This window comes from Apodemus sylvaticus, chromosome 13, assembly GCF_947179515.1.
Source record: "Apodemus sylvaticus chromosome 13, mApoSyl1.1, whole genome shotgun sequence".
Taxonomy (NCBI): domain Eukaryota; kingdom Metazoa; phylum Chordata; class Mammalia; order Rodentia; family Muridae; genus Apodemus; species Apodemus sylvaticus.
The window spans coordinates 21,155,149-21,182,741 of NC_067484.1; the positions used below are offsets into that span (position 1 = coordinate 21,155,149).

The 27,593-nt window shown below is 48.3% G+C and overlaps 2 protein-coding genes across 2 annotated transcripts in view; both read right to left on the bottom strand.

Annotated features, from left to right (window-relative positions):
* The window catches only part of Zbtb7c (zinc finger and BTB domain containing 7C), a 332,122-nt gene that overhangs the window by 238,227 nt on the left and 66,302 nt on the right, over positions 1 to 27,593 (bottom strand). Inside the window, exon 2 of the mRNA XM_052155626.1 lies at positions 9,589 to 9,791. The gene's annotated coding sequence lies outside the window, so the exon portion shown is untranslated. The remainder of the gene's footprint in view (positions 1 to 9,588; positions 9,792 to 27,593) is intronic.
* On the bottom strand, positions 11,404 to 12,372 carry LOC127664181 (uncharacterized). Its single transcript, XM_052156051.1, has one exon. It carries the CDS (start codon positions 12,370 to 12,372, stop codon positions 11,404 to 11,406), a length of 969 nt encoding a protein of 322 aa, XP_052012011.1.

Consider the following 27,593-nt stretch of genomic DNA (forward strand, 5'->3'; position numbering starts at 1 on the left):
ACACTCCGCCCACTGCTTCTTCCTGCCCAGGGCCTGCTCCCCGTGCTCCCAGTCTCTATCTGGCTGTCACATGGCACCAAGTACCCATACATGCTTGGCGTTGTATTTGCCAGAGAAGGATCTGGAGAAATGAGAGAGTGGAGCTTTTCCCTAAGAACAGAGGTATCCCCCTGCTCCCTTCAGCCTCTTCTCTGATCCCCTGGCAGGGCTAAGGACTCTCCAGGAGAGGAGCCAAACAGTAAATCTTAGAACCTAATGTATCATCCAGATGTTTACCAAGGAACTAAATTAACTCTACCCTATTAATAAATTATATCCACATTATAGAAAGCCTTATTATAAAGAATTAGAGTAAGGTATGTGAGCAGTTTAAAAATAAATATTAAGCAAAAACATAAGCTATAAAATATGATATATATATAGGTAGAACTCATATGCTTAATACAAAAGTATTTTCTAGACCCACAATGCAAAAAAATTACAGGGACATAAATCAAATAGTAACCCAAATCATCTTTGTTGATTGTGGAAGGACCCAATTCCTTCACTCCATTGACCATCACTGTGTGGTTTTAATTTCTTCTGTGTATGCAAGTTACTTTTGTAACTGGAGCAAAGATCTTCCTGACTGACAGCAGGCTATCTGCACACTGTTGAGTTGACCTTCAGGCAAAGGCTCAAGGAAAACCCCTCTCTCAACCCCTGTGTGAGACCTGAAGCCCAGTGGGAACCTGGGACTTTCTTCCTTAGCTCCTACAGTGGGTGGGGCTAAGGACTCTCCAGAATGTCGGCCCTGTGTTTGCACCCTTACTCTCTGGAGCCTTCAAATGGGATCATGATGTTGTGTTTCTTTTCTAAGTCCATAAAAGGAGAAATATAAAAATGTTGGGGAAAGAGTACGCAAGGGAACAGAGAGAGAGGGAGTGTCTTAGTTAGGGGTTCTATTGCTGTGATAAAACACTGTAACCAAAAGTAACTTGGAGAGAAAAGGATTTATTTCAGCTTATAGTTATAGTCTTGAGTGAAGGGAGGCCAGGGCAGGAACCTGGAGGTAGAAACTAAAGCAGAAGAAAATGGAGGCGTGCTGCTTGGTGAGGGCATTTTTTTCAATTGAGGTCCCCTCTTCCTAAATGACTCTGGCTTTGTGTCAAGTTGTGTCAGCACAGTGAGGGACAGAGAGAGAGGGATGGAGGAAGAACAGACAGAGAAGAGGAAAAGAGGTAGATTTGACACTCGGGGGAGTTCACTCACAACTGCCAAATTAATACTACCACTTCATTCCTAAACGTCAGCCATTGACTGATGGAAGACTCCAGACACGTGTTCATTTAAAAATGAACCGTTAACTATAAATCACAGGCCGGTGTGAGTGCTGAGTCACAAATCTTCTGGCAGTGAGTGGGTGAGAGGACGGCAGCTGTCAGCTCCCACAGCCACATGACCTTACCCAAGGGGTAGGAAGACCACTGACTCCAGGCACGCTTCCCCAAGGAGTGAGCATCCCTCTAATGGAATAAGAAGTCTGTCTCCCCGAAGGCCGCTGAAAGGGAAGGCTGTGCATGAATCAATAAACAAAGATTGTTAACTTGTCAATCAAGCCTTATCAACATGGGAAGGGTTCACTCCACTTCCTGTTGGCTTTTGAGTTGGTTACACAACTTGCTCGGCAGCGGGAAAAGCAGAACAGGGCTCTAGCTCTCTCGTGTCTCATGGAGGATGGGATGGGGTTGCTAATGTCTCTTCCACCTGTCCTCGATGGAGGCAGACGCATTTTTGCTGCTCTGAGACTTTTGTCTTTGCTTGCTTGTTTTGTTTTTGTTTTTGTTTGTTTGTTTTGTTTACTGTTGGACCAATTCCTTACACTTTGAAGAGCCCGAGTATGCACTGCCCATTAAACCATCTCTTCGCAGTTAAAGGGTGTGTCAGCTCCTTCCAGTTCCCAGGGAGGGAAACTGAGGCTGACTGAGGGTGGCTTATGTCTCTTGGTGGCCAAGATGAAAGAAATAAGAATTGAACCTTGTTAAGGCCTCGAAGCCAAGAGCTTTGTCACCACCGCAATGCCAGGCGGGAGACACGGTCCCCTATATCACACTGTAGAAGATATATGCTCTCTGGTTTCAGGCAGGTTCACAAATGGGTCTAACTTTGGGTCAGATGCTGTGAACGTCTCAGTACTGACATCAGAACATCAATACTGACAGCACAAGCTAACAGCCCTAACACTAATACTTACAACAGTCCCCATGAGCTAAGCTATGTCCATCCATGACCACCAAGGGCAGGGCACAAGTCCAACAGATCTGTAAACCCAGGCACAAGTCAGGGTACTGGATAGATAGATCTTGCTGCATGTCCACCCTGGAATGGCTCTCTCCAGTCTGTGCTTTCATTTTTACTGGACAAATAAAAGGACAGGATGGGCTTGGAAATGGCCAGTGCTAGTGGTCCCATGAGCCAGGAGAGTCAGTGCACCAAGTAGTTCGCTGCACCCAGGGCACCAAGTTCACTTCCTGGGTGCCTCACCTTAAGCCAATGCTACCCCTTCCCTAGTAATTTTGTCTTTTGAGAGGCCTGCTCACACTCAAGGGATGGTGTGATGATGGCGGTGTACAGGTCACACTGCATTGCTCTGATCCATGGCTTAAAGAGGGGACAGAAATGAGGATGTGTGGATGGATGCTTAACCCTAGACCCTCTTGGGAAACTGGTAGAGATGGAGTAAAAGAAAAAAGATGAGAGACGCTGAAAGGGCCAGGAGAAGACCATCAATCCTGCTCTGCACAGGAAGGGCTTATGTGCCTAGTCCTATGGTCAGGAATGTACACAAAGTTTATAAACTGGGCTGTAGGATGGGAGGGGGCAGTTCCAGGAGTGTGGGGTGGTACTGCAACTGTGAGATCATTATCAGAAACAATGTGTGGCTCCCAGTCCACCCATCACAGACCACCTTAGCTAAGAGCAATACCAACTTGCTCTCAATCTGCACCATTCATTTTTCCAGATCAGAACAGCTGTTTCAGGTCCTCTGCTGAGTCCTATCACAGTCCCAACTCCATCATGAGTTCCCTTTATCTTACCGCTTCCATACAGCAGTATGTAGCACCTACTGGCTAACATTCTCTGGGTAGCATTGGAAGGCACCCTGTATGTAGGGCCTTACACACAGTGTTGAATGGTACAGTGTTGGATGGTATTCAGAGAGACAGAGACAGGCGCTACAAGCCTGCAAGCAAATACGTACAGATTGAAGTCTCAGAGATCAGCACCAAATAGACGCAAAACTTAACCTTTGATCTTGGGTTTTTACTGTACAAAGCCATGACATTTTTGTGGGTATAGGCAGAAGCTCATTTCATGGATGGGAAGACTGAGGCCCAAAAAGGCACCAATAGCTATTGGTGCACAGAAGAGCTCTGAACCCTGGTGAGAAATCTCTGATTCTTCCTTTCCTGGGCAGTCTCTCCTTGTATCTGGCTAAAAGCTGACACTGACCCACAGGTTTGGAGGATGAGAGACAACTCTCTTTGATCAGTTAGTTTCCCCAGTGTCTTTGGAGAAGAGCACAGTCTAGAATTTTATTCTGGAAACACCTCTGACACAGAATTAGCCCTTTTTAATGATCTCATGGGAGCCTTCCTCTTATCACCCAGCCCCACAATCCCATCAACCCACTCTTCCCTAGCCTGCCTCTTGACCAGCAGACACAAGGAAGACCTTGTGTTCCCTGCAGGCTGGGCCCTCCCAAGGAGCCCACGGGAGGTAGTCCAAGCTAAAAGCCCCTGGGATCTTCTTCCCACTTCTCAGGCGATAAGTCAGAACCTCAAGGAGAACAACACTGGGCTGAACATAATAAATATGCATCCCCAAATTTTTAAAAACCAGATCGCACAAATCAAGCTCATTCTGAGAGGCTCATAGCGTGGGGGGGTCTCTAGTGCGCCAATCAGCATAATTAAATAGGAAGATCTCGCTGGAATTGATTGTGCATCGCATGCTTTTTCCTCATCCGAGGGCCATTTCAGTGAGATGATTTTAAGCTAATAAGAACCCCCAAATTAGAAACTAATTAAGGAGATGGAAAATACAAATGTTTTTGTTTTTAGTTGGGCACTATTTTTATCAGAAGAATCATGAAAAATTAAAATCGTTAAGTACATGTATGAAGGTTGTCAGTCAAGGGCAATGTGGCTTTCTGCCTCTCCGTGTTCTAAAATTTGAGGTGCTCTGTGGCTAAGCTTATCCCTGTGGGCCCCCAGGAAGCTGCACAGAGAGCAAGCCCCTAGAGACCCAGCATGGAAAGGGAGGTGTCCCAGTTCTCACCAACCCTGGGCCGCGAGACCCACCCACCCACCGTCCAGCTTCGTTCTTTCAAGATGGAAGTGTGGCCTGACCCAGAGCTGAAACCACTGCCCTGTACTTCCTCACAGCCATTCACAGGGAGGGAGGTTGCAGAGGAAAAGCTCAGAGATCTGTGCAGGACCACCCGGCAAACTGAGACGAGCTGGAGTAACACTCTTGTCTACATATGCTAGATTTTGTGACACCCTCCCTCACACACTGCCACCCAAGTGTGCCATTACCACCTTCTAAAATAGACGGGAAACCACGACGACACAGGTTTTAGAGTCTTTTACGATTCATTACAACTCAATGGCTTAGGATCCATCAAACAAGAAGCAGTCACCTGCTAGGATGCTGCGGAGGACCTCTATTCTAAAATAGCACAATGCCCACCACAGTGAGCGTCAGAGGCCCCTCACTCCACTGCACAGGGTCCAGAGTTCTAACCTGGAGAATGCTGTTCAGGGCTAGGGGCCTGGGAAGATTCCATTTGCTTTAGACGTCCCTCCACCCCCGATCCTGCATGGCCCATCTGCTTTCCACTGTGCCTACCTGCATCTCCTGATCTTCCTCCACACCAGGCAGTCCTCCCCAGGCCAAGACTGGGGAGGCAGAAAGACCTGCAGGGCTCCCTCAGATCCACAGCCTTGCTTTGTATAAGGACATATTGTGAACAACCAGAATAGTCTGGCTAGATAGCCCACCTGGCAGGGGGGCAAAATAAAGATGCCATGGTCATTTGCCATCACTACCACCAAACGAACCCTCCCTCCTCCAGAGGAGAAAGAGTGGAGGAGGAGGAGCACTCTACTGAGAGGGCCCCACCTGGAGCACAGCCTGATATCATGAGGGGGGAGAGGACACACCTTCTTGAAACCAGGGGCATGGAATCAAGGCAGAAATTCCAGCTGGGCTCTGAGGCCAGGCAGCCCTTGGGGGAACCCAGAGTCTCATATACACCTGCTGTTTCTACAAAAGCCTCCCTCACACAAGCACTCATGTGAGTCTCAGAAAAAAACAAAACAAAACAAAAAACCCAGAAGGCAAAAATTATTTAATGCATTCTTTGGACGGAGCCTGAACATAGGGGAACTTGACCTTGTAGAGTTCCAGCGACACATGTAGGACACTGTGTTAATAAAAACACAGCAATTACTGCTTTCTGCTATTGCTGGGTGCCAGGGGCAACTGCAGAGGATAGTCACAGAATAATAAGTGTACCTTGTCCCCCATTCCCAGAGAGAGCAGCCATGGTTTTTGACAATGAAATATGGGCTTTCTTATCCTAAGGAGCTGCATCTGTATGGCTGTGAAGGGAGGGGTGTGCTACATAGGGCTGGGTCCCTGTTTCCAAGGCTGCGGCAGATTTCAGAAAGACAAGGGCTGAAGAGCAACTCTCATGGGCAGATCACTGGGTAGAACCCCAACATCATAGGGTGACTTGGACCCCAGACCGGCTGACAGCCTTCACTGTATTGGGTACATTTTGGCAGTTGTGATGCCCAAGAGAGGGCAGAGTGGGGAAACTGGCTTCAGATAGCCACGAGGGCCTGGCGTTTCCCCACGGGCTGAGCTGAGGGCTGGCCACCCTCCCATTTTCCTCCGTTGCAAAGCCCTGGGTTCTCATGCACAGGAAGGGCAGAGACAGAACTGCATAAAGGCCTGCTGGGAAGTCTGCCAACTTCGGCCCATAAAGGAACTCACATTTGTTTCCAATTGATTTATAAAAAATAAAAAGATCTTATTTCTTGACACCAAGTGTCACACAGCAGTCGTTCACCGTTTTATTTCGTCTTCAGGGTTACCTGGCATAATAGAAATTATTCATTCCACTTTCAGTGAATGCTTTAGTGAATTTTAGAAACTCCCTAAAGTTCAGACTTGAACTCACAAGTGGCAGAGACTTGAGTCAGACAACCTGGGGATCCAGGAGCCACGCTGACTCCAGAGAACGCAAGTCACCTTTGATAACAGTGACTTGAGACTCTTGTGGCTAGGCATGATAGCGCAGAACCTGGGAGTTGGAAGCAAGAGGATTAGGAGTTCAAGGTCAGCTTCAGCTACACAGCGAGCCCACCTCTCCTACAAATTTCTCCAGGGACACACTATAAACTTTTTGTAAGAAGGTTATACAACATAAATTCTGTTCTTGTTTGGCTCTAGGTCCTCCTGGCCTCCAGTTGCTCCTTGGAAAGAGATTCTAGATTCTAGAGCAATCCAGTTGTCACCAGATACATACGACCACCAAGTTCTTGAAATGTTGCCAGTCCTAACTGAGATGGTCTATTAAGTATAAGATACATTCAGTATGTCAAAGGCTCTGTAGGAAGAAGAATAACACATCTCCTTTGTAATTGTGTATTGATTATGTGTTGAAGTTATAGTGGCCTATATTGAGTTAAATGAAACACATTGTTAAAATCAATTACACTAGCTAATTTTTCCTTTTTTCCAATACGGCCACTAAAAACTTTAAAGCAACTATCATGGCTTATCCTGGTGGCTGGTCCCAATCTCCAGACTGACCAGGGCTTCTGTTACCTGCTTCCCCTATACAGAGAACCTACGTGGGCCATAGAGAGGCAGACTCTCCAAGAATGCAGAGAATGTTCTCTCTGCTCAACATTACACCAAATTTCTGACTGCCTCCTTTGAGTCCTGCTTCTGTCCCAACACTCAAAATGTGGTTAGCAATTCTGAGGGCTAGGTTCCTACCCTGACCCCCATGCCTATGGCTGGAGCACCTCTGATGGTCAGGTCTGTAAATGTGTCCACTCCCAGAAGCCCCAGGTAAAGCAAACTTCTCCAAGCCCCACTCTTACCCTCGAGAGCCCAATAATGAAATAATTTCAATGTACTGATCACTTATTACGGTGCTCAGTTAATATGTTGCGTGCTCTGTTTCATTTTGTTCTTCTGAGCCATCTGAGAAAGACATAGCTTCACTCATTTGAACAGTATCTCGAGATGCCTAAGGCCTGGACCTGGTTCTGTGCTGTCTCCTCTGGCCCACATGAGGCCACTGTGTTAACCAGATACAGCTAGAATCATTTGGGAAGAGGGAACCTCAAATGAGAAAATGCCTCCACCAGGTTGGCATGTAGGCAAACCTGTGGGCATTTTCTAAAAAAGCAGTGATGGATGTGGGTGATTCCACCCCTGGGCCTGTGATCCTGGAAGGTATATGAAAAACAGGCTGGGCAACCCAAGAGGACCAAGCCAGTGAGCAGCTTTCTTCCACGGCCTCTGTGTCGTCGGTTCCTGCCTCCGGGTTCCTGCCCTGACTTCCCTGGATGACAGACTATAAGCTCTAAGAAGCAATGACCCTTTCCTTCCCCACACTGCTTTGGCCATGGGCCTTTATCACAGGAATAGAAACCTACCTTGTTCTCTGAAGCTCCAGCTCTATCCTCATAGCAGGAGAGGTGTTAAGGTTGGATGCCCAATGTCCTCCACAGGCCCAAGCCTTCAAAGACTTGGTCCCCAGCTGGAGGTGCGGTATTGCGAGGCTACAGAATCTTTGTGATACAAGGCTGACTGGCAGATAGATGGAAGGCCATAGTGACAGGGTTTGGAGTTTACAGCCTAGCTCTGGTTCCAGTTTATGCTCTCTCCTTACTGGTTGGCATGGATAACAGCAGCTGTTGATACCGTGATGCAGTCCTGCCGTGATAAACTGTACCCCTCAAACCAGAAGCCAAAATAAATCCTTCCTATCTTAAGCTGTCTCGGTCAGTAGTTTGGTCTCAGGGAGTGAAGGGGGACTTATATAAGTGCTTGGTAAATATTAGTTAATCAGCACGAAGAGGCCATGAGTGAAAACACACCCTGAGAGAATCCATCCCTGCAGGGAAGAACCTTTGCTGTTCCACTCAGCCCCAACCCCCTAAACACCCTTCTCAGGGTCAGCACTGGCCAGTCCCCAGCCCAGGCAGGGCTGTGTAGATTGGCGGCTCCACCAAGGATGGGAATGTAAACCACGATGCTGCTGAGCATTATTAGCTTGGAGTCACACTTAACCCAGAACCCAAGCAGCTGCCTCCCCTGCCCCAAGGCACAGCCAGCTCCCACTGCCCCAAGAACTCAAGTTCTTCTCCTCCCCACTCTCCCCAGTAGGTAAGAGTGTAGTGTGCACCTTCTGAGGCCAGAAACCTACCCACTTCCCAGAGAGGGGCTTAGCTTGCTAAATCCTTCCACTTACTCTTTCTGACTGATTCAAAGCAAGGCCACCCAGAAGTCCTAATGCTCTGCTCCTCCCCAGCCCTTGGCTCTGACCAAGACCTCAACCCTAGCCTGAGCTGGATGGAATTCGCCACACCCTCTCCGGGCCTCCTGCTGCTAGCCATTGGCCTCTCTCCCACTGCCCCAGGTCATTTCCCAAGACTTCCAGCTATTTTTGATTCTGCCTCAGACTTCTTTGTTCCCCATGGGGGAGGCTGCCAGAGTGTCACCCTCATGTCCCTAGTGGTGCAGACCAGACAACCAATAGTAGCAGTTCTATCCTGGTCATTTCCAGCTCTGTTGGCCCTGTCTCTCTAGTCTCAGGAGGCCATACCTTCTTGGCCCTAGGAATGCTTCCTGCCTTGGCTAAATCCTAGGATAAACTGCTAGACCCCCAGAATCTGCTAGATCCTGTATGTCCCCTCTACGTCCCTACACAAGACTTCCCAGCTGTTTCAATCTCCCCCCCTACACACACACACTTGCCCAGGCACTCTTGAAGGAACGGGTGGGCACAGTACACTTTTCTATTTTTCATGAGCAACGCCACAGCACCAAAACTCTAGGTTATGGATCCAAACCTGAGGTGATCCCAAGGTGCAAAGCCCCTGGTCTACCTCTTACGCATCATGGGTATATAAGACCTCCTTTGCCCTTCATTACCTCAATTTCCTGCTGACATAAGTCCCCTGCTTCCTGCAGGAGTTCATGACAATAGTGACTTCTTGATTTGTACTCTGAATCCCTCAAATAAGATATGCTGCATGCATAACCCAGGCGCCAGGCTTCCCACAAGGCATAGGAAGTGAACTCAGCTGCTGCTAAATCTTCCGGTACCCGGCTTCAACAAGCACATGGGTAAAAACAAATAACTCTAAGGTGTCCATCTATCATCTTATCGGGCTTCGTGGGCTTTGTTTGCACAGTTATCTTCCTGGGGCTGACATTGTGTGCCGAATACAAGCTGATATATTCCCCTACCTGCCATATCACTGATAAAGGATAGCAGAGCCTCAGGTTCATTACCTGTCATTACACCATGTACATGTCGCTGGGGGCCAGAACATCAATTCTTCCTGAGTCACTCCAGCGGTAGAGCCTCCCGGTCGGAGCTCCAGGTTCAGAAGGCTGAGGCTCACTGCTCAGCCCTGGGTAAGCCCTGTGCCATCCTCTTCCTCTCCTGGCTGGCCGAATGGGGAGACTCGAGCCCCCGCTGCTTCAGAGGAGATCTGCAAGCAGAACAGAGGTCTCCATCACAATTAGGCCCAGGCATACAAGTCCAGGCATGAACTGTCTTCTACCTAGCCTCAGATTGTTCTTTATTATTAGGTTCCACGGTACCTGGTAGTTAAGCCATGTAGGGTTTCCAAAGACAGTGATGACCACAGTCTCAAGGCTTGAGTGCACACACACACACACACACACACACATGAGCGTGCATATATACTTGCATTCACATACATGCACATACACACATACACACAAATGCACATGCATACACACACACATGCACACACAAACACATACACACACATGCGCATACACACATATACACATATACACACATGCACACACATATACACATATACACACATGCACACACACATACACACATATACACACATACACACATACACATATACCCACATGTACACACACATATACACATATACACACATACACACACATACACACACATACACACATGCACACACACATACATACATACATATACACACATGCGCACGCATACACATATACATGCATGCACACATACATATACACACATACACACATACACACACACATATACACATACATTCACACACGCAAACTTACACTCATGCACATCCATTATTCCTGACGCCTTACCTCTGCACACTTCATTCTGCCTACTTCAAAGACTCCTTTTCAATCAGGTATGCACCTGCTAGCCATCATTCAAGCTTCCGTTCAGACCCATCAACAAGCCCCTCCCCCCAAGCTGTCCAGTGTTCTGGAAGAGGAAGGAAACTATACTCTCACTCTGCCAGTGGGAGCCACAGAAAACAGGACACACCCCTCTACTTCTTCCCAAATCCTGGGGCAAGACTTTGGGGTGCTAGAGGCTGGGAGCCCCGGGAAGATACCCTACCTGTGGTCCATGATAAATCTCTTTCTGGCCCTTTACCTCAAAGGAAGAGGCAAGGTGAGAGAAAAAACTCCCTATGTCAAGGGGCAAAGACTCTTCTCCCACTGATTCTGGACATTTTAGGGCCAAGACTGTGGCTTCTGTTCTTCGAGGAGGCACTGGGAGCACCCAGGCTGCAGCCCTGCCCCTTGCGTCAGGCTTGGGGCAGCTCTGCTGCCCACGTGACTGGGATGCACTCCGGGTCCTCTTGGCCTCGGTGGACCAGCTGCTGAGAGGGGGCTGTGAATGGAGAACAGCACAGATGCCCAGGAGGAAGCACCACGCCCAAGGCACAGGTAGCAAAGGAACCACAGAACACACATTCTTCCCTCTGCCTACATGGACCATTGGAACAAGATGACAATGACTTTACGTGCCCCGTGTATAATGACTGCACCCTAGAAATTGTTTTTGCATCCTGTTTTACAGTAGTTCTGTGAGGAGTTGTTTCCAAGATGAAAGAGAAGCACAGAGAGGTTGAGAAGATGGCTAAATATCACACAGTAAATGGGAGGTCAAGGTCATTTTTTTTCTAGCACGCTTCCCCATGCTGGGTTAATTTCGTCTAAATGTCAGGTCACCCCCAAAGGATGAGGGCTGAGAGAAAGTGAAGCAAAAAGGAGTCGGGGAGTAGTAAGATAGTTATACCTTGGGTCTTCTCCTAGGGAAAGCTATGAGGAGTAAGGAGAAAGGGGTGAAGGGCATGCAGCACACATGAGGGGCACGGGCACAGGTGAGGGGCATGGGGCATAGGTGAGGGGCACTGGGCACAGGGTGAGGGGCACTGGGCACAGGGTGAGGGGCATGGGCACAGGTGAGGGGCACAGGCACAGGTGAGGGGCATGGGGCATAGGTGAGGGGCACTGGGCACAGGGTGAAGGGCATGGGGCATAGGTGAGGGGCACTGGGCACAGGGTGAGGGGCACTGGGCACAGGGTGAGGGGCATGGGCACAGGTGAGGGGCACAGGCACAGGTGAGGGGCATGGGGCATAGGTGAGGGGCACTGGGCACAGGGTGAAGGGCATGGGGCACAGGTGAGGGGCACTGGGCACAGGGTGAGGGGCATGGGCACAGGTGAGGGGCACAGGCACAGGTGAGGGGCATGGGGCATAGGTGAGGGGCACTGGGCACAAGGTGAAGGGCATGGGGCATAGGTGAGGGGCACTGGGCACAGGGTGAGGGGCACGGGGAATGGGGCACAGGGTGAGGGGCACAGGGTGAGGTATATGGGGCACAGGGTGAGAGGCACAGGGCACAGGTGAGGGCACAGGGCACAGGTGAGGGGCACAGGGAACAGGTCACAGGTGAGGTGCACAGGTGAAGGGCATGGGGCACAGGTGAGGGGCACAGGTGAGGGGCACAGGTGAGGTGCACAGGTGAAGGGCATGGGGCACAGGTGAGGGGCACAGGTGAGGGGCATGGGCACAGGTGAGGGGCATGGGGCACAGGTGAAGGGCACTGGGCACAGGGTGAGGGGCACAGGTGAGGGGCATGGGGAACAGATGAGGGGCACGGGCACAGGTGAGGGGCATTGGGCACAGGTGAGGGGCACAGGTGAGGGGCACAGGTGAGGGGCATGGGGCACAGGTGAGGGGCACAGGTGAGGGGCACAGGTGAGGGGCACGGGGCACAGGTGCATGGTGCTGGTGCAGGGAGCAGGGAACAGAGCATGAAGCAGAGACAATGAACTGAAAAGACATCGAGGAGCATCTCAGGCTCAAAGAGAACTGGCCACGATTTAGGTGCTCCTGACTCGCTAGCCTCCTTGCTACCTGGCCCATAGTGCTGCCCTTGAGGACCTTCTTCAAGAGGCAACAAGCAGCAGGGTGGACAAAGAGCCACTGGAGGACAGGATGGTACTATTATTCCCCTTGAAAAGCACGTGTCCACTCCGTATGCTCTCCAGTGCATGCGATCTAGTCCTGAGACCTGGAAAGGAGAAGGTAACCCACAGGCTTCTGCCCAGGTGAAGAAAGGGGCACCCACTCTGGGCAAAGGCTTCTCGGCTTGATTCTGACACATGGGACTCCCACCCAGGTCATTCTTCCTGGCCTTGGTAGCCTGTACTAGCCTGATTCTGGAGCAAGCAGCACAGGCCAAGGCTAGCCGGCCAGGACAAGTGGCAGATGCCGGAGGAGACAGGAAGATGAACCCAAACATTAGCACCCTGTGCCTGCCTCTGGCCAGCAGAGGACCAGGCACAACACATTAGACCTCAAGGAGGAACAAAAATCAGCTCCTCGTATTAGGGGTACTTGCTAATTGAGCCCCATGTATGTAAGTGTGCAGCGGGGGAAGGGAAGGAACTGCCCTACAAAGTAGGCCACTCTCCTGGCCCACCAGTGACACAGTCAGCTGGGTCATTTGACACTGGACTGACAGCAAATGGCTGGACAGCCACACCTCTGCGGCCCGGGTATGTGTGTGCAAGGCCGGCACGTCCTGGCCCTCCTGTGGGGTGGGGCTGAAACATATTCCTAGCAGATGGTGCTGTCACCCTCGCTCCAGGATTCTCAGTCCTAATTATCTGTGCTGTCAGCCAAACAATTAACCCTCAAAGAAAAATCGCAATGTCCACCCCCAACCGTATGAAAAGGCAATTTTCCCAAGGGCGAGCGAACCTAGGGCAGCCTTGTGCTTGGCTCCAGATCTCACCATCCTCCAGCTTCAGAGGTTTGTCGATGGGTTTGAGGCACCCTCCCCGCTTCCTCTGACCCTCAGAACTTTCTTGTAAAAAGGGGGAGCTGGTCCCGAGGGCCCCTGAGCCCCACGGAGATACCCTCTTACATTGCCCTGCATCTCAATTTGGGGGTTGCTGGCCGAGACTGAGCTTCTCTTTGTAATTCCCTCATGTAATCATTTGGGGCACACAGACACGTCTCCTCAGTCTCCCTGACCCTTCGCAGAGGCCTTCCTGTGGTGAGAGGAAAGGACGGACAGTCATCTCCTCAATCCTTCAGGAAATGGAACTGTGGAAACACAGCCTCTTCTCCAGCGAGAATTTGAAGAGCAAGCGGCTGTGGTCTCGGGGCAGAGCTACAGAGGGACAGGGGGCTGGGCTGCATCTCTAGCCGAAAGCCTCCTACCTGCTGCATCTCCCACATCTCCCGTAGCTGCAACTCTCAGGTCTCAGGCCACTCCTGGGCAGATGCAGGGCCTGCCCGGTTTGTGCTCATTCAAGAGCAGAGCCAGTGCTGCAGCACACCTCCTCTGAAAGGAACTAGCTTTAAAGAGAGAGCTCCTGGGGCTGAGGTGGTGCCTGTCACCTGAGAGGGCTACTGTGCAAACCATACAGGGTCCGACGGCGTTATCCAGCACCATGCGCTGACATCAAAAGCGGAAGGCTCTTCAGGAAGGCTAGGAAGAGCAGAGGGGGTGTCCGACCGCTCCCCTGGACACTTTGCACCAACGCCATCAGAGACACTGAGGACCCAGCCCTTCACAGAGAGAAGAAGGAACAGCCCTGGTGTCTTATTCCACAGATTAGTGAGGTCAGAACAGAAAGGGGATGGCAAGACAGAACACTCTGTCAGAAACACACTGAGAGTCCCTCTGAGACAGGGGCATGCCCTGGGTATCTGGGGAAGGTTTGCAGAAAGTGAGCAGAGGGTGCCAAGAGCTGGAACTCCTTCCCCACCACCATTTGCCCACCCCAAGAGCTTGTGACATCTTTTTTCCTGCTCCCTGTGGTCCTCTGCCCACCTATGCATACCTCCTTTTGCCCAAGGAGTACAGGTTCCCACAGCCCCTCCACATGTTTATTTTCATATAGAGACTTGCCTACTCAGACTCTGCCTGCTTGGAGGGCAGTAGCTGTGAGTGCACCCCTCCCTGTCCAGAGCCCATGTAGGACGGGCGCCAAAGTCTGGCTGGAGACGTTTCTAAATATGAGCTTGGCACTGAGAGTCAGGTTCCCAGACCTCCCTGGCCCAGGAGACTCTGCAAGCATTCTCCAGGCGGGCTGAGAGAGAGGAGAGAGGAGAGAGGAGAAAGCTGGGGGCAGTGGGATCAGGGGACTGCCAGGCGGTGGGGAGCATGGCCTCAGCCACTGGAAACCCTGCATCCTTGTTACCGGGAGAAAAAGGATTACCGAGCGGCCAGTGCGAGATCAATTGCCCACAACTCTTGCGGCAGGGAAGAGAAAGCCAGCGCCTTCTCAAATGTGCATGGATTAAAGATATACAAATAGAATCTTTTTTTTTTCTACCCCTCTCCTCAACTCCCTGAAGCCTGGGATCCTTGTTAAAAATAGCCTTGTTGTGGCAGGGATCCTGCACAACCCAATGGTTGGCAGGAGAATGAAGGAGAGGGGCTATGTTAAGTGGCCACCCTTGGGAAGTGGGAAAGGGAAGTCCCTGAAGACAGCTGTCTGTCTCAAGAGTCTCGGGACAGGCTTCTTCACGGCTTGGATCTTGACCAGCCAGCAGATATTTTATACTACCCCAGTGTGTGAGCTGCATCTCACGCCTAAGCTTTAGGCAGAATTGATACTGATTTAGGAAGTCGGCCTCATGGTGCTGGCTGGCTAGGCACCCGAGCCACCGGACAAAGAGGTGCAATTCATGCAGAGAGCACTGAATCCAGGGCATGGCCTCAGCAGGGACCCGAGCTCTCCGGGCCTGGTAACTTGCTATAGAAGGGAACAGTTGGATTTATTGCTTTATCGCTTCCTGATTTGAAAAACAGTTGTCTACCTTTGTATCTTCCTGCCATGAAAGAGGAAGGAAATTGTCTTTGAGTGCATGAGGGGGGAGGGGTGGGGAGGGGAGGGGTGGAATCAGGGGTCAGTGTGGAAGGAGAGCCTGTTCCTCGGATGCTTCAGTGTGCAAGGTGGAAAGCCCCTCGGTTTGGTACCTAAAAGCATTCTGAGTTTGAATCCTGGCTTGGGCTATCAGTGACTACACAGGCGCCAGTTTCTCGCGCAACCCAAACCGGCCTCCTCCTCCTGCTCAGCTGGAACTCTGGGCCACATCTGAGGGCGGTTATATAGGGGAATGCCAGGGTGGGGAAGCAGGAATCGGGGAGTGGGGATGGGGGTGGGGGGAGCACCCTCATAGAAGCAGGGGGAGGAGGGACCGGATAGGGAATTTCCAGAGGGGAAACCTGGAAAGGGGATAACATTTGAAATGTAAATAAATAAAATATCCAATAAAAGAAAGAAATTTAAAAAAAAGACTGTGGAATTGCATTTGTATCCTAGTCCTACTACACCCATGGGCTGTGTGACCCTGAGTAAGCATGCCAACCTCTCTGTGCTTTAGAGTCTTCATCTATGAGATGGGAGTGAAAGGGAAGGGCTATTGTGTTCCCAGAGCCCACACACCTGCCCCAAGCAGCCATCTTTGATCTGAGTTGTCAATCTTACACATTTCCTCCCCTCCAACCCCCATCCCCACCCTGCCCCGCTCCTGCAGGAATCCCACTGGCCGGGCAGACTTGTCCCTTACTCCCCCTGTCTGCCCAGCAGTGTGTGCACCTAGTTTCTGCCTCCCGCCTTGCAGCAGTGGGGGATGTGGACTTGAGATCAAAGATCCTCAGACTCTTCGTCTTAACACAGATACAGATGCTGACTTGTAGACCCAGGTGAGATGGGGGTGCGCATTTCTGATAATCTCCTTGGGGCCAGCCATGTCACTCCACTGGTCTGAGACCATGCTAGCCTGGGGGAGACAGGGACGCTGGTGGAGAAACGGGAATCAAGGCAACCAGTCACCCACATCAGAGGAGGAACATATTCAGTCAGCGGTGGTTCAGGGGTGACCGTGTGGGTTTGAGAGACACTGGGGAAGAAACAGAGAGTGCTGTGTGAAGTTATGTGTGCTACCTGACCTGTGCACACGACTCTTCAGGAAGCAGCCCTGGAACACATTCCCCAAGAGCTGACCTACTCATAGCTGTTCTGTCTTCAGCACTGGCCTGCGCATGCTGGTCCACTGATGGAGGCTGTCGGTGGAGCCACGGGGGCTGTGTTAGCCATGACCGTTTTAATTTATTTGTCATTTTCTATATTCTACTGAAGTTTTATCATCTTTGCAATTTCAAATTTATCTTCTATATATTCTCAGATGTCCACTCCCCAGAACTGCCCATTATTCTTTGTTACTGAGGTTTTATGTATTTTTTTATATATATATTTTCAGCGCAAGCTGCCATTGTTTCAAAGGCTGGAAAACGGAGCATTAAATCTTCTCAGTCAAACCCCACAATATGGCAACTCGGATTGTGTTTTCCCTCAGAGGCAAGAGTCCAGCGCTTTGGAAGGCTGGCGCCATCACCTCTCACTATAGCAACAGGGAGACCTTGGTAACCCTGAGCGTGGTTATTAAGAGTAAAAATAGGAAGTGTGTGGAGAGAAGCTGGGTGCGAAGCTGCTGCAGACCTGCCGGGCAGCCTGGACTCGCAACCCTCTTGGCCCCTCTTGCAAGAAACAGAATGCAGAAACCAGAGCCGGGGAGCAGGCTCCTGTGAGATTACAGGGGCACCTGGCAGTGTCTTCTTTGTCGCTGTCTCCAGAGCTACCTGCTGCCTTTCAGAATAGTTCCAGGCGAGCCCAGAAGTGGGCACAGCTGTCACAGAAGATTCTAGAGGAGGATGTTCTTGCCTTTGTTACATATTGGGCCATTTGCCCTTCTCAACTACCTACCCCAGGTAGCATCCCTGGCTTCCCAGTAGCACTCAGTCCTGACTGACACCTACCTTATTGTGCCGTCTCAACTTGTCCTGATGTTTCCGTCATCAACTAGACTGATGTTTCAAGCTCCCCAGGGTCCCACCTCATCTTGGCACTGACCTGGGGAGGCTGGGGAGAGTCCTAACCCTGGTCTGCAGTGCCATGCATGGTGCTCAAACCCAGGCTGCAATCACCCCCAAACTCATTTTGTACTACAGTGAGCCAAGCTCAGGGCCCTGGTTCTGCATCCACCAAACTGTAGAACTTGGGGCAAGTCACCTCCTGTCTCTGAAGCTCTGCTCCACCATCTGTGAATCTGGAGATGAGCTGTGTGATCTCTCAGTCCTCACTGCTTCTCACTCTGATGCTAACGCTTCAGGCAGAAAAGTGATTTTTTTTTTTTTTTGAGATAACTAAACATCGCTTCCTTAAGTAAGAAAGTGTATTTTATTTTAATCTTACTGCTCGAAGTATGTTTTTAAACACGTACGGGCTTCTCTTCCTTTTGTAGAGAAGAATGTGTGGTGTGAAATTCGTTTTCATACATACTTACAGATCTTCTGCCAAGCTCTTTGGAGGCCAAGACCCCAGCATCTCCCGTCTCATCTCACTGTCAGGCGCTGCCTCGGACATGCTGGCTTCTCTTCCTCTATCTTGCCAGTGAATTCAGGGTCCCAGCCACCATGCTACCTGTCTGGCCATGACTGCCTAAAGCAGGATTAGCCCACCTAGTTCATGATATGCAGTTCCAGGCTTGGCAACCAGGTCTTGAGCAGTGTGGGGAGAGAGAGCCTGGGAGCAAGGCTCCCGGCGCTTTCCCTGCTCTGACACTGCAGCTATGAACTGCCTGAGAGCCGACGCTGGGACAGTGACCCTCCGCCCTAATGGGCACATCGTAGTATTGCCTGCCGGCTGGTTTTCCCAGAGCATACTTACAGACCATCTGAGGAGCTGACATTTCTGTGGGCCAGACAAGAAAATGAGACTTTCACCCCAACTCCTGCAAACCAACCCCCATTATCACTCTACTTGCCTATGGCTTCCCACATGAGAGAGAAGCCTTAGTTCCCACTCCCCTGTCTCCCCAAGAAGCCCTGAGGCAGAGACAGGCTTCTATCTAGACCCAGGACCACTGAGTAGAGCTGAGCTTGGGCATGCTCCCTTCTCTCCCCGCGGGTCCCAAAGCAGCCGTGCCTCTGCCTTGCTCTTTCCACTCTGAGAAGAGTCGACTCCCACTGATGTGGTTTTGCACGCCACATAACCAGCAGCCTCTTCTCTTTCCTGCCCCAGCCAACTACTGAGCCCACAACTCTCTCCTGTGCCCAGTGATACAGCCAGCAAGGAACCTGGGCTTTATGAGTAGAAATGAGATTTCCAGTTTGCCTGTGCGCAGATAGTCTATGCTCTGTCATGCTAGTTGTGTCTGTGGAAAGCCCCACCACCACCCCAAACTCCCTACATAAAAAGGAAGGTTCTGGCCTCTGTGCACAGGTCCCACCGGGAGAGAGTATGTCTCCCAGAAGTGCTCTCACTCTTGAGATCGTCACTTTCTCGCCAATAACTGTCCAAAATGGGACCGGCCAGGAGCTCACAGAGCACAGGAACAGTGGCGCAGCTGGGGTCTTCATCTATACCTGGGAGCCAAGGCTGTTGCACAGCCCCACCCACCTACCCACCCAAACCCTGCTCAGGAGAGAGCTGGTCTTGCCAGGAGTGCTGACACAGACTTACAGGCCCATAGGAGAGAAAAGCTCCAGCCAGAGACAGCAAGACCAACTAAAACCAAAGATAACCAGACGGCCAAAGGCAAGTGCAAGAACCTTACCAACAGAAACCAAGGCTACTTGGCATCATCAGAACTCAGTTCTCCCACAACAGCAAGTCCTGGATAGCCCAACACACCCGAAAAGCAAGATTTGAATTTAAAAATCACATCTCATGATGCTGATAGAGGATTTTAAGAAGGACATAAATAATTCCCTTAAAGAAATACATAAGAACACAGGTAAACAGGTAGAAGCCCTTAAACAGGAAACACAAAAAATCCCTTAAAGAATTACAGGAAAATACAACCTAACAGGTGAAAGAATTGAACAAAACCATCCTCGACCTAAAAATGGAGTAGAAACAATAAAGAAATCACAAAGGAAGACAACTCTGGAGATAGAAATCCTAGGAAAGAGATCAGGAGTCATAGATGCAAGCATCACCAACAGAATACAAGAGATAAAAGAAAGAATCACAGGTGCAGAAGATACCATAGAAAACATTGACACAACAGTCAAAGAAAATGCAAAATGCAAAAAGTTCCTAACCCAAAACATCTTGGGAAATCCAGGACACAATGAGAAGACCAAACTTAAGGATAATAGATATAGAAGAGAGTGAAGATTCCCAACTTAAAGGAACAGTAAATATCTTCAACAAAATTATAGAAGAAAACTTTCTTAACCTAAAGAAAGAGATGCCCATGAACACACAAGAAGCCTACAGAACTCCAAATAGATTGGACCAGAAAAGAAATTCCTCCCATCACATAATAATCAAAAAACCAAATGCACAAAACAAAGAAAGAATATTAAAAGCAGTAAGGGGGAAAGGTCAAGTAACATATAAAGGCAGACCTATAAGAACTACACCAGACTTCTTGCCAGAGACTATAAAAGCCAGAAGATTCTGGGCAGATGTCATGCAGACCCTAAGAGAACACAAATGTCAGCCCAGGCTACTATACCCAGCAAAACTCTCAATTTCCATAGATGGAGAAACCAAGATATTTCATGACAAAAACAAATTTCCCAATATCTTTCCACAAATCCAGCACCTCAAAGGATAATAAATGGAAAACTCCCACACAAAGAGGGAAACTACACCCTAGAAGAAGCAAGAAAATAATCATCTTTGAACAAACTAAAAAGAAGACAGCCACATAAACATAACCTCTAAGAACAAAAATAACAGGAAGTAACAATCGCTTTTCCTTAATATCTCTTAATATTAATGGACTTAATTCCCCAATAAAAAGACAAGAGACTACCAGACTGGATACATAAACATGAGCCAACATTTTGCTGCATACAGGAAACCACCTCAGTGACAAAGACAGTCACTACCTCAGAGTAACAGGCTGGAAAACAATTTTCTAAGCAAATGGTCTTAAGAAACAAGCTGGAGTAGCCATTCTAATATCAAATAAAATCGACATTCAACTTAAAGTTATCAAAAAGGATAAGGAAGGACACATCAAAGGAAAAAAATCTACCAAGAAGAACTCCCAATTCTGAACATCTATGCTCCAAATGCAAGGGCATCCACGTTCAAAAAGAAACTTTACTAAAGCTCAAAGCACACATCACACCCCACACAATAATAGTGGGAGACTTCAACATCCCACTCTCATCAATGGACAGATCATGGAAACAAAAACTAAACAGAGACACAGTGAAACTAACAGAAGTTATGAACCAAATGGATTTAACGGATATCTATACAACATTTTATCCTAAAACAAAAGAATATACCTTCTTCTCAGCACCTTATGGTACCTTCTCCAAAATATAATCAGTCACAAAACAGGCCTCATCTTATAAGAAGATTGAAATAATCCAGAGCATCCTATCAGATCACCACGGTCTAAGGCTGGTCTTCAATAATAACAAAAACAATAGAAAACCCACATACACATGGAAACTGAACAACATTCTACTCAGTGATAACTTGGTCAAGGAAGAAATAAAGAAAGAAATTAAGACTTTTTAGAATTCAGTGAAAATGAAGCCACAACATAGCCAAACTTATAGGACACAATGAAAGCAGTGCTAAGAGGAAAAATCTTAGCTCTGAGTGCCTCCAAAAAAAAAAAACAAAACAAAAACAAAAACAAAAAAACCAACTGGAGAGAGCATACACTAGCAGCTTGACAGTACATCTGAAAGCTCTAGAACAAAAAGAAGCAAATATACCCAAGAGGAGTACATGGCAGGAAATCATCAAACTCAGGGCTGAAATCAACCAAGTAGAAACCAAAAGAACTATACAAAGAATCAACCAAACCAGGAGCTGGTCTTTTGAGAAAATTAACAAGATAGATAAACCCTTAGCCAGACTAAGCAGAGGGCACAGAGTCAGTATCCAAATTAACAAAATCAGAAATGAAAAGGGAGATATAAAACAGAAACTGGGGAAATCCAAAAAATCATCAGATCCTACTACAAAAGCCTATACTCAACAAAACTGGAAAATCTGGATAAAATGGACAATTTTCTACACATATACCAGGTACCAAAGTTAAATAAGGATCAGATAAACCATCTAAATAGTCCTGTAACCTCTAAACAAATAAAAGTAGTCATGAATAGTCTCCCAACTAAAACAAAAAACAAACAAACAAACAAAAAACAAAACAAAACAAAAACAAAAACCACCCAGGGCTAGATTGGTTTAGTGCAGAGTTCTATCAGACCTTCAAAGAAGACCTAATAACAATACTCTTCAAACTATTCCACAAAATGGAAACAGAAGGAACACTACCCAATTCATTCTATGAAGCCACAATTATTCTGATACCTAAACCACACAAAGACCCAACAAAGAAAGAGAACTTGAGACCAATTTCCCTTACGATTATCAATGCAAAAATACTCAATAAAATTCTTGAAAACCAAATCCAAAAACACATCAAAACGATCATCCATCATGATCAAGTAGACTTCATTCTAGGGATGCAGATTCCAGGGATTTCAATTTATGGAAATCCATCAACGTAATCCACTACATAAAACAAACTCAAAGAAAAAAAACCCACATGATCATTTCACTAGATGCTGAGAAAGCATTTGACAAAATCCAACACCCCTTCATGATAAAAGTCTTGGAAAGAGCAGAAATTCAAGGCCCATATCTAAATATAGTAAAATCAATATCCAGCAAACCAGTAGCCAACATCAAACTAAATGGAGAAAAACTTGAAGCAATTCCATTAAATTCAGGGACTAGACAAGGCTGCCCTCTTTCTCCCTACCTATTCAATATAGTACTCGAAGTATTAACAGAGCAATTAGACAACAAAAGGAGGTCAAAGGGATACAAATTGGAAAGGAAGAAGTTAAAATATCACTATTTGTAGATGATATGATAGTATACTTAAGTGACACCAAAAATTCTACCAGAGAACTCCTAAACCTGATAAACAACTTCAGCAAAGTGGCTGGATATAAAATTAACTCAAACAAATCAGTGGCCTTCCTCTACTCAAAGGATAAATAGGCCGAGAAAGAAATTAAGAAAGCAACACCCTTCACAATAGTCACAAATAATATAAAATACCTTAGTGTGACTCTAACTAAGCAAGTGAAAGATCTGTATGACAAGAACTTCATGTTTCTGAAGAAAGAAATCAAGGAAGATCTCAGAAGATGGAAAGATCTCCCATGCTCATGGATTAGTAGGCTTAATGTGTAAAAAATGGCCATCTTGTCAAAAGCAACCTACAGATTCAATGCAATCCCCATCAAAATTCCAACTCAATTCTTCATAGAGTTAAAAAGAGCAATTTGCAAATTCATCTGGAATAACAAAAAGCCCAGGATATCAAAAAATATTCTCAACAATAAAAGAACTTCTGGCAGAATCACTATCCCTGACCTCAAGCTGTACTACAGAGTAATCGTGACAAAAACAACAAAACAAAACAACAAAAAAAACCCTGCATGGTATTAGTACAGTGACAGGAAGATCAATGGAATAGAATTGAAGACCCGGAAATGAACCCACATACTTGATCTTTGACAAAGGAGCTAAAACTATCCAATGGAAAAAAGACAGCATTTTCAACAAATAGTGCTGGTTCAATTGGCTTTCAACATGTAGAAGAATGCAAATTGATCCATTCTTATCTCCCTGGACAAAGCTCAAGTCCAAGTGGATCAAGAATCTCCACATAAAACTAGAGACACTGAATATAATAAAAGAGAAAGTGGGAGAAAGTCTCGAACACCTGGGAACAGGGGGAATCTTTCTGAACAGAACACCAATGGCTTATGCTCTAAGATCAAGAATTGACAAATAGAACCTCATAAAATTGCAAAGCTTTTGTAAGGCAAAGGACATGGTCAATAGGACAAAATGGCAACCAACAAATTGGGGAAAGATCTTTACCAATCCTACATCCAATAGAGGGCTAATATGCAGTATATACAAAGAACTCAAGAACCAAATACCTAGAGAACCAAATAACCCTATTAAAAATGGGCAACAGAGCTAAACAGAAAATTTCAATTGAGGAAACTCAAAGGGCTGAAAAACACTTAAAGAAATGTTCAACATCCTTAGTCATCAGGGAAATGCAAACCAAAACAACCCTGAGATTCCACCTCACACCAGTCAGAATGGCTAAGTTAAAAAACTCAGGTGACAGCAGATACTGGCAAGGATGTGGAGAAAGAGGAACACTCCTCCATTGTTGGTGGGATTTCAAGCTGGTACAACCACTCTGGAAATCAGTCTAGTGGTTCCTCAGAAAAATGGACATAGTACTACCTTAGAACCCAGTTATACCACTCCTGGGCATATACCCAGAAGATGCTCCAACATATAATAAGGTCACATGCTCCACTATGTTCATAGCAGCCTTATTTATAATAGCCAGAAGCTGGAAACAACCCAGATATCCTTCAATAGAGTAATGGATACAGAAAATGTGGTACATTTACACAATGGAGTACTACTCGGTTATTAAAAACAACTACTTCATGACATTCACAGGCAAATAGATGGAATTTGAGAATATCATCCTAAATGAGGTGACTTAGTCACAAAGGAACAAACATGGTATAAATGTATTTTAGCCCAAAAGTTCAGAATACCGAAGATTTAATTCACAGACCATATGAAGCTTAAGAAGAAGGAAGACCAAAATGTCGGTGGTTCAGTGCTTTATAGAAGGGTGAACAAAATACTCAAATGAGGAAACATGGAGACAAAGTGTGGAGCAGAAACTAAAGGAAAAGCTATCCACTGACTGCCCCACCTGGGGATCCATCCCATATACAGCCACCAAACCCAGATGCTACTGTGGATGCAGGGAAGTGCTCGCTGATGGAAGCCTGATACGGCTGTCTCCTGAGAGGCTCTGCCAGAACCTGACAAATACAGAGAAGGAAGACCGCATTCAACCATTGGACTGAGCTCCAGGGGTCCCCAATGGAGGAGTTGGAGAAGGGACTGAAGGAGCTGAGGGGGTTTGCAGCCCCATGGAGGGAGTAACAGTGTCAACAGGCCAGGCATCTCAGAGCACTGGGGGACTGGACCACCAACCAAAGAGTTCACATGGAGCGACCCATGGCGTTGGCCATATATATGGTAGTACTGTTGTTGGACATCAGTGAGAGGAGAGGGCCTTGGGCCTGAGGATGTTCCATGCCCCAGTGTAGGGGAATGCCAGGGTGGGCGGACGGGAGTGGGGGGGGAGCACCCTCATAGAGGCAGGGGGAGGGGGATGGGATAGGGGTTTCCAAAGGGGAGACCTGGAAAGGGGAAAAGCACGCCTATAATCCCAGCACTTGGGAGGCAAAGGCAGGTGGATTTCTGAGTTCGAGGCCAGCCTGGTCTACAGAGTGAGTTCCAGGACAGCCAGGGCTACACAGAGAAACCCTGTCTCGGAGAAACAAAACAAAACAAAAAAAAATTAAAAAGGAAGGTTCTGGGGACAAAATGGAGACATCACTTTGAGACCAAGAATGCAAGGATCAGGACGGAAACTAGAAAGTGAGGCATCAGAGAAAGAATGGGAAGCCTGGAAGATCTCAGCTCTCCTGGATCAAGCCTCCACCCATCAAGAGGGTTGGCATGAAGATTTGGCAGACTGTGCCAGCCCATATCCCCGCCTCCCTGGCCTGGGAGTAGCACGGTAGCACCAAGACGAGCCAGGACTATAAAAGAGTGCAAACTTTGCCAGAGACTAATACCAGGAGCCCGGAGTCTCGGTGGGTACGTTCAAGTGCTGTGAAAACAACCCTGCCCCGGAACTATACCTAGCTCTGCTTCACTGCCTTCGTTCCCATGAGAGGAGAGGAATATTTAGGCCATGTGACACCGGAGCCAGACTCGAAGGCAGGCCCAGATTATAACTCAGTCCCAGACACACCCATCCCTGGGTCACCCTAGGTCTTGGTCCAAATCCCATTTTAACAGATGTTCCGAAGAGTAATCGACCGGAGGTCACATAGCCTGTCGATGGGCCAAGTGGATGGGAACCATCTGCTCATCCCGAGGCCCATGCTTTTGGCTGCCAGCTCTTCGCCGACGCGGCTGCGTGGCTGCTTTGTTCCTTAGGATGAACCCACTGCTCCATGTCACCTTGAGATGGTGTTGGCAGGATTAGCCCTGAGGCGCGTCCAGTTTCTAAGTGATACAGCACAGACATGTCGCCTGGCTGTGTCCACTGCAGCCTCTCCTCCAACACACACAGGAAGAAGCCACAAGGCTGGGACAGAGGTAGGGGAGGCCTGTGTGGTGTGAGGAGAGCAGGACATGCGGGGTACAGGGGAGTGAGGGCCCCTGAGTGAAGCCCTTCAGTGGCACTGGAAACAGACAGCAGGCAGGCTTGAGAAGTGTCTGTGGGGAGCTTAGTGGTACCTCCTCGCCATGAAAAACCAGGAGAAGGAGGACTCACAGAGATAATACATTCCCCCTTTGCCCGTTTCCCAGCATATCACAGCCACTGACAAAGGACACGGTGGGAAACAATAGATGTTCTCTTGACCTCTAGAAGATAAATCTCAGGGCTCCATCTTCCTTGTTGGCTTTGTGTCTTTCACACCTCCTAAGCCCTGTCGAGCTTCAGCTGTGCAAACATGAGTAGCTGCGTTTGTTCCTCCACTTAAAGGACACCAGTGATTAAGGCCAAGATGACAGGCCGGTCTCAGTGCTCTCCTGAGAAGAGGTGGGGCACACAGGTGCCAGAGCAGAAACTCCAAGACACCTCAGAATGTAGATGGTGCCCAGGCCAAGGTTGGCCTCTGCTGTTCCTAGCCCTTACCACTTTGCCTCTAAGTCCGTCAACGTTCATTCATCTTGGGTCCATGATCCGCAGGCCCTGAGAGGTGAGAGGCATCGCCCTCAAGGTGACTCAATAGTGTTGTCATAAAGTTGTTACTTTTCTTCCTGGGCATCTCTGATTTATAAAATCAGCCTCTAAGAACTCTGGGAATGACAGGGAGGGTCTAAAAGAATAGAAAAACTGTGACATCTAGCCTTGAAACCACACCACGAGATTGCTCATGAACTAAGGCCTGCTTTGGGCTTACGGACCAGGGTTCTTATCCTGACCCAGGCCAGGGACACACACACCTTCTCTCCCCCCCCCCCCCCGCGCCCCCCAGCCTTCCTCCTCCATCAGCAGCGATGCTCACTCCTAATGCCTGACTTTCTTGGTGTTTAGCCTCCCCTGCTCCCCCACATCCCAGGCACGTGAACCACATGTTCTCTTAATTAGGGTTGATTGGGATAGGTGAGGACTATAAGTATCCCGGGAATGATTAAGTCCAGGGGTCTGGGAGGGTAGCAAGACCCTTAAAGGGGACCAGTAACAGCAAGCAGTACTTGAGAACTTGTCATATGTGGTCTTTCTGTGCCACATCGCACCCCTCTTGAATAGGACACCATGGAGGTGGGGCCCAAGATCTGCTTTAGCAGGTCACCAAACAACTTAGACACACCTGAGTTTGAAAAGCACTCAGATTCAGGTGCCTTAGGGTGTCCTTGCCATTGCTTCTGAATAGCCAAACAGTTTTTGCAACAATTGTGACTGCCCACCTTGGACGGACACACACCCATTCCACCTTGGTTTTAGGGGTGATCAAAAGAAGCAGCACAGAAAGCTGTGCCCAGGCTGCGGGCAAATAGCGTAGGCCAGGCAGCCTTAGCATCCTCCAAGAGCACTAGTACGCCATAGCCTCTCCCTGGTCCTGCTAACTGGGCGGTTAAATTATTCAGCATCCAATTAGAGCTTAACAATGTCCCTGTCTCCCAGTCCAGTGATTCTCCTGGCTGCCGCCAGCCATGGCAAACGATTTCCAACACAAAACAGAGTATGTTCAGGAATTTAGCACCAGGGAGGGCCCCTACGATCCACCCCATGCTTTATCACAGCCTGCTCACACAACAGCCTTTATCCTATCTCCTGAGGCAGA